We start from the raw sequence: 12127 nt of genomic DNA on the forward strand, positions 1-12127 counted from the left end.
TGCTCAACAGAAGATTACCTCAACCTTGACAATTTTAAGGCATGTGGACTTCAACTCCCAGAATTCCACAGCCAGCAATACCCCCACTGGCAGTTAAAAGGAAGAAACAGCTAAGACCACACATTGCTGCTCAAAGCACGAAGCTGAAAACACCAGCCTGAAGATGACGAATGGGACTTCGTCGAAACGTCGCCAAGACACTTCCAATTTTAGGCGGGAGAAAACCCGAACAACCAAAGACATATATATATATATAGATAGATAGATAGATGCTTGGAATGAGTTTGACGTGAATTCAGACCAAAAAAATAAAAAATAAAAATCATACTATTTTCAAATTGTTTTCCTAGACTGTGCTGGCAGCGATTGTGATGGTCAACCTGAAAGGCATGTTCAGACAGTTAGCAGATATTGCCCACTTTTGGAGAACCAGCAAGATTGAACTGGTGAGTGATTTTTGTGTGTGTGTGTGTGTGTGCCCGTCAGCTTCTTTTCTTTGGCTTTTTACCTCTTATTTTTAATTTACTGCAGTTAGTCCAGCATTCCCCTGTCACGGTTACGTTGCGCAAGGAAAAGCATCCATGTAAGAATCAATTCACTCAAGTACAGTGAGGCTTCAGGATCTGGGAGGGAATGGAATGGAATGGAATGGAATGGAATAGAATAGAATAGAATAGAATAGAATAGAATAGAATAGAATAGAATAGAATAGAATAGAATAGAATAGAATAGAATAATGGAATGGAGTAGAGTAGAGTAATGGAATGGAATAGAATAGAATGGAATATGGTATATAGAATATAGAATATGGAATAGAGTATGGAATGGAATAGAATAGAATAGAATAGAATAGAATAGAATAGAATAGAATAGTGGAATGGAGTGGAGTAGAGCAGAGTAGAGTAGAAAAATGGAATAGAATAGAATATAGAATAGAATAGAATGGAATGGAAATACAGAATAGAATGGAATGGAAATACAGAATAGAATAGAATAGATATTGGAATATAGAATAGAATAGAATAGAATAGAATAGAATAGAATAGTATAAGGAATAGAATAGAATAGAATAGAATAGATATTGGAATATAGAATAGAATGGAATATGGAATATGGAATGGAATAGAATAGAAGAGAAAATACGGAATGGAATTGAATGAAAAGGAACGGAACAGAACAGAACAGAATAGATATTGGAATATAGAATAGAATTAGAATAGAATAGATATTGGAGAATAGAATAGAATAGAATAGAATGGAATAGAATAGAATAGAATAGAATAGAATAGAATAGAACAGAGCTGGAAGGGACCTCGGAGGTCTTCTAGTCCAGCCCCCTGCTCCAGCAGGAGAACCTAGACCACCTCAGACAAGTGACTGTCCGGTCTCTTCTTCAAAACCTCCAGTGATGGAGCGCCCACGATTTCTGGTGGCAACTTCTGTTCCACTGGATCCTTCTGTGGGTTTCTGTTTGAGGGTCTTTTTAGCCAGTGACAGGATCAGGGAAGAAATCGTGGTTTGTTTTGGATCCATACATTTGAAAACATTTAGAAACCTGCGTCCCAATTAGTTCATTCAGTATAAATTGCCACATGTGGAAATGGAGAAACGGTTAGCCTACCGCCATTTCAAGACTGTCTCAAGCCCAGACAGTCACATTGAAAAGCAATAAATTGTGTGTCCCAAAGGTGTTTTTTTCAGGCGGCAACCTGGACTTCCTTTGTTTTTTCTTTGAAGACGTTTCCCCTTCTCATCCCAGAAGCTTCTTCAGTTCTGACTGGAGGGTGGGGGGTGGGTGGAAAGATTTATACTCCTTGCAGAGAGCTGGTTCTTTGCCTTCTTTCAGAGAGTCGTTGAGGCCACTTGGAGGCTGACCTGTGTCCTCAGGGTCACCTGAGTGGTGCCAATGGGTGTGGAGCCTTCCTGGCTGCAGGATGTTAAATCTTTCCATTCTCCCGCCATCCGGTCAGAACTGAAGAAGCTCCTTGGATGAGAAGCAAAACGTCTTCAAAGAAAAAAAAAAACAAAGAAAAAAAAGGAAAGTCCAGTTGCCTCCTAAAAAAGCATCTTTGGGACAACCAGGACCTGGATTGACTGAGAATCTCCCGAGACGATAAACTGTATGTTGCTGATTGGATGATTCCTTTACTTTGATTCTTTTTTGTTTTTTTTTAGGCCATTTGGATTGTAGCTTTTCTTGCCTCAGTGTTTCTGGGCCTGGATTACGGTCTGCTCACCTCGGTCACCTTCGCAGTGGTCACCATTGTGTACAGGACCCAAAGGTAACAGTTAAAGTTTTAAACCCATAAAAGAAAGTTCTCGGTTTGTTTTTTACGCTTCTTTGTGTTTTCTTTCTTTCTTTCTTTCTTTCTTTCTTTCTTTCTTTCTTTCTTTCTTTCTTTCTTTCTTTCTTTCATTCTTATCTTTCCAATCTTTTTCTTTCTTTCTAAACCTTTCTTTCTTTCTTTCTTTCTTTCTTTCTTTCTTTCTTTCTTTCTTTCTTTCTTATCTTTCTAAACTTTCTTTCTTTCTTTCCTTCCTTCCTCCCTCTTCCCTTCCCTTTCTTCCTCCCTTCCTTCTTTTTCCCTTCAGCTTTTCTTTCTAAACTTTCTTTCTTTCTTTCTTTCTTTCTTTCTTTCTTTCTTCCCTTCCCTTTCTTCCTCCTTCCCTTCTTTTTCCCTTCAGCTTTTCTTTCTAAACTTTCTTTCTTTCTTTCTTTCTTTCTTCCCTTCCCTTTCTTCCTCCTTCCCTTCTTTTTCCCTTCAGCTTTTCTTTCTTTCTTTCTTTCTTTCTTTCTTTCTTATTGTTCCAATCTTTTTTCTTTCTAAACTTTCCTTTCTTTCTTTCTTTCTTTCTTTCTTTCTTTCTTTCTTTCTTTCTTTCTTTCTTTCTTTCTTCCCTTCCCTTTCTTCCTCCCTTCCTTCTTTTTCCCTTCAGCTTTTCTTTCTAAACTTTCTTTCTTTCTTTCTTTCTTCCCTTCCCTTTCTTCCTCCTTCCCTTCTTTTTCCCTTCAGCTTTTCTTTCTTTCTTTCTTTCTTTCTTTCTTTCTTTCTTTCTTTCTTTCTTTCTTATTGTTCCAATCTTTTTTCTTTCTAAACTTTCCTTTCTTTCTTTCTTTCTTTCTTCCCTTCCCTTTCTTCCTCCTTCCCTTCTTTTTCCCTTCAGCTTTTCTTTCTTTCTTTCTTTCTTTCTTTCTTTCTTTCTTTCTTTCTTTCTTTCTTATTGTTCCAATCTTTTTTCTTTCTAAACTTTCCTTTCTTTCTTTCTTTCTTTCTTTCTTTCTTTCTTTCTTTCTTTCTTATCATTCCAATCTTTTTTCTTTCTTTCTTTCTTTCTTTCTTTCTTTCTTTCTTTCTTTCTTTCTTTCTTTCTTTCTTTCTTTCTTTCTTATCTTTCCAATATTCTTTTTTTCCTCCCTCTTCCCTTCCCTTTCTTCCTCCCTTCCTCCCTTCTTTTTCCCTTCAGCTTTTCTTTCTTTTTCTTTCTTTCATTTCTTCCTTCCCTACCTCTCTCCCTCCTTCCCTTTCTTTCTCCCCTCCTCCCTTCTTTTTCCCTTCAGCTTTCCTTCCTTCCTTCCTTCCTTTTTTCTTTTTGTTTCTTTCTCTTTTATTTAATTCATTTATTTAATCCATTTACTTCATTAATTGGATTCCGTTCAGATCCTGCCTTTTTATCCCAAGCAACTCAAGGCAGCAAAACGTTCCTAATACAGGTACAGTCCTTCATTTATGACCGCAGTCGAGCCCAAAAATTTAGGTTGCTAACTGAGACGTTTGTTAAGTGACTTTTGGCCCACTTTACAACTTTTTCCTGCCACAATTGTTAAGTGGGTCACTTGCAGGTAATAAGTTAATAACACGGTTTTTAAGTGAATCTGCCTTTCCCATCCCGATTATTATTATTTTCAGATTACAATTAAAATTATTACCCAAACAATATTGTTGTTCTAAATGCGTGGAACCATGTCTTGCAAAGTAGATTTTTTCCACTTAGTATAATAATAATAATAATAATTAATAATAATTAATAATAATAAATAAAAAGTTGGAAGGGACCTTGGAGGTCATCCAGTCCAACCCCCCGCTCAGGCAGAAAACCCTAAACCATTCCAGACAAATGGCTGTCCAGTCTCTTCTTAAAAACTTCCAGTGTTGGAGCATTCACCGCTTCTGGAGGCAGGTTGTTCCACGGGTTAATTGTTCTCACTGTTAGGAAATGTCTTGTAAAGGCTTCAATTATATAACTGCTTATTTTTGTGAGCTGAAGTTTGACTGCTTTATTGCTTGATCAGTGAGTCAGGTTCAAAGCAGGAGAACCTGTTTTGATAGTGGATATAAACTTTGGACACAGTAAAGTAACAGGTTTGGTAGGTTGGTTTGGTTTTTTTAAAAAAAAATATTTCTAAGATTTCTGCCACTCTGAAGTACACAAGATCCTGAGATTTCTCCAATCTAAACCCAATAACACGTTCTATTCCTGTCGTTTTCCTCCACAGTCCCCAATATAGAATCCTTGGCCAGATTCACAACACGGATATTTATTGTGATGTGGACCTGTACACAGAGGTAAGAGAGATGGGACTCTGGAAGACACATAAAATTAACGGGTTCAGTTAAAAATGGGGTGGGACAACAGGGAGCTTGTGGGGAACCTTAACAGTTGAGATCCACAAAAGAAAAGGTACTGCAGGAATCCTCAATAGATTGATTGGGTTGAACTAAAGCTAGGAAGAAGAGCAAACAGAACTGGGAAATTTGTTCAAAAGATCAAAAGGTTTCCAAATCAAGTTTCACCTCAGAAGGTTTCCAGATGAGAAAGGTTGATCCATATTTCGGAATCCATCTCATGTTTCCAGATCAGAAAGGTTGATCCGTGCTTTGGAATCCATCTCAGAAGGTTTCCAGATCATAAAGATTGATCCATACTTTGGATTCCATCTCAGAAGGTTTCCAGATCAGTAAGGCTGATCCATACTTTGGAATCCCTGCTCAAAAAGTAGATTTGAAGGCTGAGGAACATAGATATAGTTCCTGCTTCCACTTCTGAAAGCTGCCATATCCCAGAAAAACATTTGATGTTTTGATGTTGCCATGTCCTTCAAAGTACTAACTGGACATTTGACCTGGTTTCAGGTAGGAGTCCTGCAGGTCAATTATTTCATTTATTATTTCATTTTCCTGTCCTGTAATTCCCAGCAGGATTCAGGCCTGATCTCCAGGATAGGAAAACATGACATTGAATGACGACATTTTGGAAATTTTGAATTCTATCCAATTTCCAGCTGTTGTTCGGCTTCCCTTGCAAGTGAAGAACGATTAGGGCAAAGAAGCAACTAAGACAACAAAAACATGAGTTTTCGCAGAGAGATTTTTATGTGGGCAAGTTTGGAAAGCTGGCATTTGGGCCATTCTAACATCCTATATACTTCTTTATTTATTTATTGTTGGCCTCATTCTATACAACTCTACAGTTCTGGCTGGTTTACAAACCGTAACAGTAGAACATGATAAAAACCGAGAATTTATTACTCTAGACCCACAGTCTTTTAAACCACAAAGCAGAGAAGTTCCAGGGGGACAGAGTCAAGAGTTTAACCAGGTCCAGGGTTAAACAAAGTGTAGACTTCGGGTCAATCTTGAGTACTGTAGAGCAAAAGACAAAGTCAGTGGACTTTCCGAGATAAAATCTGTCATTACCTCCATTTCTTCATAAAGTATTATATAAAGTATATCTAAAGCATGCAAGGCATTCTTTAGCATAAACTTGCTCTTAGAACCTGCCATTTTGCACGCAGAGTGGTATGGATCAGACAGACTCCTCTCCGTGTAAAAATTATGTCATCCTAATTTGACAACTCTTTTTCTCACAAACTCAGCTGTTGGGATCCAGCTTGCTAGTTTTGTTTGCTGCAGATGGGTAGATTTTTATTAGGACAAAGAAGATGAAACAGCTCTGCTTCAGTTGGGAAAGTCATTCCAACGACTAGGACATAGTTTAGAGGTCTGCCAAAAAAAAAAAAAAAAGAATTTTGCTGCAAATTTGGAGCGTAAACAATCCTTGAAGGCAACATTTATAACTGCCAATTAACTTGGGAAGAAGCGTAGCCAAAATTAGGGAAGAGTAGATAGGAAAATATGTTTTTACAGGGAGAGGAGAGCAAAAGTCACCGTGTTTTAGGATTGTACAAATGCAATTCTATTTTTAATCCTTTAAAAAAAGGGGAAGATTTTCCATTTTTCCCCCGACACAGAAATACCCCCTGCAACTTTTGGCTCAAAAAAATAGTCCCATAGAAACACTCATCTTTTGATTTTTGCGTTAGCATGACGGCTATCCAGGAAATGTTGCAATCGCCTACTTTTCTAAGATTAAACAAGTAGCTGTTCTTGCAGGTTCCGCTGAATTTAATACTGTGCAAACTTAACCAGGGACCCCTTATGATTTGTTTTCATTCTGCCACAATTTAGGTAAAAGAATGTCCCGGCATTAAAATATTCCAGGCAAATGCACCGCTCTATTTTGCCAACAGTGAGTTATTTATCAGCGCGTTGAAAAAAAAGGTATTTATTTCTTCCTGTTATTATTCAATCCACTGTCAAATTGTGCAAGGAAACTCATGAAACAGGTCTTTGTCGGGCTCTAGAATTACAGACTTTGGTGGTCGGGGAGACAGGAAGATTGTGGTATTCTCAATCTTAAACAAAAAAAACAACCCTGCACGGTAGAGAGTTAAGACGACCGTTTCTATTTAAGATGCCGGTTTTATTCTTCCCCCGTTTTTTTAAAATGAGACAAAGTTGAGGACGGTGATACTCAAATATTTTATGTCTTCCCCCACGGTTTTAAGTGATACAGTCCAGGACAGGTAAATCTTGATTGATGATCCACAATTGAGCCCAACGTTTAGGTTGTTAAGTGAGACAGTTCTCAATTGAGATTGGCCCTCTTTTACGACCTTCCTTGCCACTGTCGCTAAGTGAATTGCTGCAGTTGTCAATTTAGTAACGTGGTTGTTAAGTGGATCTGCCTTCCCCGTGGACTTTGCGGGTCAGAAGTTTGCAAAATGACCCCGGGACACTGCGACCGTCATAAATACGAGTCAGTTGCTAAGCATCTGAACTTGTGGACTTCAACTCCCAGAGTTTCTCAGTCGGCCATTTTGATAAAACTGCGGGCTTGGATCCAGACCATGGGTCTTCAAACTTGGCCCTTTTATGACTTGTGGATTCAACTCCCAGAATTCCTCCGCCAGGATGCTTTAAGACAGGGATCTTTAAACTTGGCCCTTTGATGACTGGTGGACTTCAACTCCCAGAATTCCTCAGTCAGCCATTTTGATGAAATCGTGGGCTTGGATCCAGACCAGGGGTCTTCAAACATGGCCCTTTTAGGACTGGTGGACTTCAACTCCCAGAATTCCTCAACCAGGCATGCCTGGCTGAGGAATTCTGGGAGTTGAAGTCCACCAGTCATCAAAGGGCCAATTTGGAAGACCCCTGTATTATATAATCAAGGGCCAATTTTGAAGAGCCCTGTATTATAATCATGGTCATATGAAAAACAGTCATAAGTTGCTTTTTTCATGTAACTTTGAACAGTCACTAAACAAATAATTGTAAAGTCAAGAACTACCTGGCCAGTGATGTTTTCAACCAAGTCAAGGGTCGTTGTGGCAGATTATCCAAAATCTCTTCACTGTTCTAAATCGCAATCCCATGAAAGCGACCCTTTGCAATGGACGTTAAATGATCAATTTAGCAAGCGAATTAACTTGCTTAATAGGTTGAATTCAGTAAAGTTATTAGCCGCTGAAGCTGTTCATTTGGGGGCAGTATTGGGGAACACGGAGGTAAAGAAGGATTGGGTCTTAAAAGATTCACCCTACGGTATGTATCAGGGCAACAGCCTGCCGGCGTTCATTTGTTGCGAGGTGAGACAAACCTTCCTGAGATTTTCCTGTCTTTTGGGGGCAGACTGGTGTGAATCCGAGTAAAATATCTGCAGCAAAGAAAAAAGCACGAAAGCGACACGCCAAAGAACTGAAGCGGCTGGATGAACAACGGAAGAAAGCCATCTTGAAGTTGGTAAGTCTGAGACGCCTTGAGGAATACAGACTGGCTTGGGTTTCGGAGTCACTGAATAGTAGAATAGAATAGTAGTAGTAGTAGTAGTAGTAGTAGTAGTAGTAGTAGTAGTAGTAGTAGTAGTAGTATGGAATGGAATAGAATTTAGAATAGAATAGAAATAGAATATGGAATCCATTTGTCCGAAATGGTGTAGGGTTTCCTGCCTGAGCAGGGGGTCAGACTCGATGACCTCCAAGGTCCCTTCCAACGTTGTTGTTGTTGTTGTTATTATTATTAAATAAAGAATAGAATAGAAATAGAATAGAATAGAATAGAATAGAGGATAGAATAGAATAGAATGGAATATTGGAATATAGAATAGAATAGATATTGGAATATAGAATAGAATAGAATATTGGAATGGAATGGAATGGAATAGAATAGAATAGAATAGAATAGAATAGAATAGAATAGAATAGAATAGAATAGAATAGAATAGAATAGAATAGAATAGAAATTAGAATAGAATAGAATAGAATAGAATAGAAATAAGGAAATAGAATAGAATAGAATAGAATAGAAATAAGGAAATAGAATAGAATAGAATAGAATAGAATAGAATATAGAATAGAATAGAATATAGAATAGAATAGAATATAGAATAGAATAGAGTATAAAATAGAATAGAATAGAGTATAAAATAGAATAGAATAGAATATAGAATAGAATATATAAAATAGAATAAAATAGAGAATAGAATAGAATATAGGAATGAAGAATAGAATATAGGAATATAGAATAGAATAGAATATAGAAAAGAATAGAATAGAATAGAACAGAACAGAACAGAACAGAACCTTGGAGATCTTCTAGTCCAGCCCCCTGCTAAGAGATTTCCACCGATAAAGGAGAATACAGGTATTCCTCGACTTACAAGCACAATTGACCCCACACACACATTTCCGTTGCTAAGTGAGACATTTGTCTAGTGAGTTTTGCCCCATTTTACGACGTTTCTTGCCATAGTTGTTAAATGAATCATTGCAGTCGTTCAGTTCGTACCACGAATGCAAAGCGAGAATTTTAAGAAGAGACTAGACAGTCGCTTGTCTGAAAGGGTCTCTAGGGGTCTCCTGCTTGAGCAGGGGGCTGGACTAGAAGACCTCCAAGGTCCCTTCCAGCTCTGTTCTAATTCTAATTGATTTTGCTTCTCAGAAGGTCTCAGATCATACGAGTAGATTACAATTTTGAAACCTTTCTTTTGGTTTGATTTTGGTCTTCTTCTTCTTCCCGTTAACTATTTTCTCACTAATGTAATATGCAGAACACAGGTCAATAATTTGCACATAGATTTAGTCGTTTAAAGAGGGCAAAGCGTCACGACAAATTTTATAGTCATGTATCAATCAGCATTCAATAGAGGGGATAATATAGGTATATGTGCTGTTCGTTGGGTTTTTTTTAATGCACCTGTTTTTAATATTTTGATTCTTTTGTCTCCTTTGTCCTTTTTTTTGTCTTCGTTTGTCTTTTTTCCTGTTGTCGGGTATTTTGTACTGAAACCTTGTCTTGAACAAAACAAAACATATTTTAAAAAGGCGAACGACATGGAGCGCGGCATGAAGCACGAAGTGTTGGAAAATGACGTCTCCCTCAATGGGAAATTCTCAGCAGCCGAAGAAACTCCACAAAATGTCTCTCCGGAGGAAGTGGAACATTTTATGATACCAGGAAGCCAGGTCCACTCCATCATTCTAGATTTTTCCCCCGTGAACTTTGTGGATTCAGTTGGAGCCAAAGCCCTTCAGTCAGTACGTACTACCTGGGGGGAGGCTAAAACACACAAGGAACGGTTGCTGGTTTAATGTCTAGTTTAATGAAGAGAAGGACGAGGGGGGACAGGATAGCAGCCTTCCAGTATCTCAGGGGCTGCCCCAAAGAAGAGGGAGTCAAGCTATCCTCCAAAGCGCCTGAAGGCAGGACAAGAAGCAACGGATGGAAACTAATCAAGGAGAAAAGCAACCTAGAACTAAGGAGAAACTTCCTGACCGTTAGAACAATTAACCAGTGGAACTCCTTGCCTCCAGAAGATGTGAATGAATACCGGTTTTAATCACTCTTTCTGACAATGAAGCAGCTGCTTAGTTTTGTGCTCTTTCATGCACTCGGAAGAGAAGTGGGTCAAGTTAAAATGATACAGAATAAGAGAGTTGGAAAGGACCTTGGAGGTCTTCTAGTCCAACCCCCTGCTCAGGCAGGAAACCCTACACCATTTCGGACAAATGGCTGTCCAGTCTCTTCTTAAAAACTTCCAGTGTTGGAGCATTCACCGCTTCTGGAGGCAGGTGGTTCCACTGGTTAATTGTTCCCACTTCCAGGAAATTCCTCCTTAGTTCCAGGTTGCTTCTCTCCTTGATGAGTTTCCATCCATTACTTCTTGTCCTGCCTTCAGGTGCTTTGGAGAATAGCTTGACTCCCTCTTCTTTGGGGCAGCCCCTGAGATATTGGAAGACTGCTATCATGTCAGCCCTCATCCTTCTCTTCATTAAATTAGACATACCCAATTACACAAAAGAGCTTACTGCAATTCAGGTGTTTGTTTTTTTTCAAGTCTCCCCACATATGTTGTTTCCTTTTGTCAGATGGGAAATACCAGGTCCACAAAAAAGGTCCAATTAAACTGATTTATTGCCAAACAGCCTTGGCATAGGAACATTCTCAACTACCAGGTAGCATCTGCTTAGAGATAAATACGGGTTCACGGAATTCATGGGAGGACAGACTTAATCCACTTAACAACTATGTAGGAATTCTAGGCTGCTGCCTCTTTTGACGCCGTCCCCTGGTTCTGCCACTTTCTTCTCCTACATGGTTAGCCCCAACCAGAGGGCACCAGGATAAGGAAAATACACGTTTGAGAGATTTCGCATTGTGTTTCGTCTTATTGCTTGTAAGACAACTGGAGGTCAACTTTAAGGGGGAATTTTCATAGCAGATCGATAACGGGTGGAATGGGCGAGCTTTGCTAAATCCAGAAAAAGTAACCGAAAGTTATTTCCGTCCCTGTTGCAGATTATAAAAGAATATGAAGAAATCGGGGTGTCGGTCTACATAACGGCCTGCAATGGTAAGTCGGAGAAGCGTGGGTTAAATTTTTCCTACAGTCAGTAGGACATTTAACGTTCTGTCTAGTATTCCTCAACTTGACGCCTTCCCAATTTACTACGCTGGAATTCCTACCTAGCCAAACATGATGGGTTTGGAAGTTCACCCCGTTCTTTAACCCACCAAGGGAGGTCTTACATCACACCAAGTAAGATAAGCGATCCCTTGCAGAATTGGAATTGTCTGTCATAGACACTGACAAACGCAGACAGGCAACCAGAGCAGACAGAGGGAGGCCATGGGGCGATTCCAAAGGAGGAGGAGAAGGCATTGAGAATCCACGCCTTGGGGATGCATAATAAAAAGGGAAGGTGTGGGCAGTGCTGGTTGCTGAAGGCAACGGATTGCAAAGTACTCAGGTTTCATGGAATCATGTTCTGTTTGCCTTGCCTGTGAACAATTCTCCATTTGCATCGTGTTTTGTTTGCTTTTGCTTTTGGGACATTTGGCAGCTCTGTACCTAATTAATAAAAGGGGTTTGTTTTTCCTGCATTTCCAGCCTACTTGTTAAAAGAGGGTTTGATCCTTGTGAGTTAACAAGGACTCACGTGGGATGGGATAGAATAACTTAACAACTGCATTACTAACTTAACAACTTGCAGTCATTCCCTTAACAGTGAGAAAAGTTGTAAAACGGGGCAAACAAAACCCGCTTAACAAATGTCTCACTTAGGGGCAGAAATGTGTTTGGGCTCGGTTGTGTTCGTAAATCGAGGATGAGGTGGGCTTACAAATAGATATTTTGCAAAACATTTTGGAAAGGTGGGAGCTTCCCAAAAGGCGGAAGGTGGAAAAAATCTTTTTTTAAAAAAAAAACCAAACATATCAGTATTGGATTCCAGTTAAAGGTAAAATACGAGAGAGAGAGAGAGAGAGAGAGAGAGAGAGAGAGAGAG

At 39.1% G+C, this 12127-nt stretch overlaps 1 protein-coding gene across 1 annotated transcript in view; it reads left to right on the forward strand.

Annotated features, from left to right (window-relative positions):
* Positions 1-12127, forward strand: part of SLC26A5 (solute carrier family 26 member 5) — a 41280-nt gene that overhangs the window by 25003 nt on the left and 4150 nt on the right. Inside the window, exons 12-18 of the mRNA XM_039363764.1 lie at positions 351-446; positions 2176-2282; positions 4496-4565; positions 6468-6560; positions 7974-8084; positions 9665-9877; positions 11139-11193. Of these exons, the coding sequence (XP_039219698.1) occupies positions 351-446; positions 2176-2282; positions 4496-4565; positions 6468-6560; positions 7974-8084; positions 9665-9877; positions 11139-11193 (745 nt within the window). The remainder of the gene's footprint in view (positions 1-350; positions 447-2175; positions 2283-4495; positions 4566-6467; positions 6561-7973; positions 8085-9664; positions 9878-11138; positions 11194-12127) is intronic.

Source organism: Crotalus tigris, unplaced genomic scaffold, assembly GCF_016545835.1.
Source record: "Crotalus tigris isolate CLP2741 ecotype Arizona unplaced genomic scaffold, ASM1654583v1 scf7180000019599.1365583, whole genome shotgun sequence".
Classification (NCBI taxonomy): domain Eukaryota; kingdom Metazoa; phylum Chordata; class Lepidosauria; order Squamata; family Viperidae; genus Crotalus; species Crotalus tigris.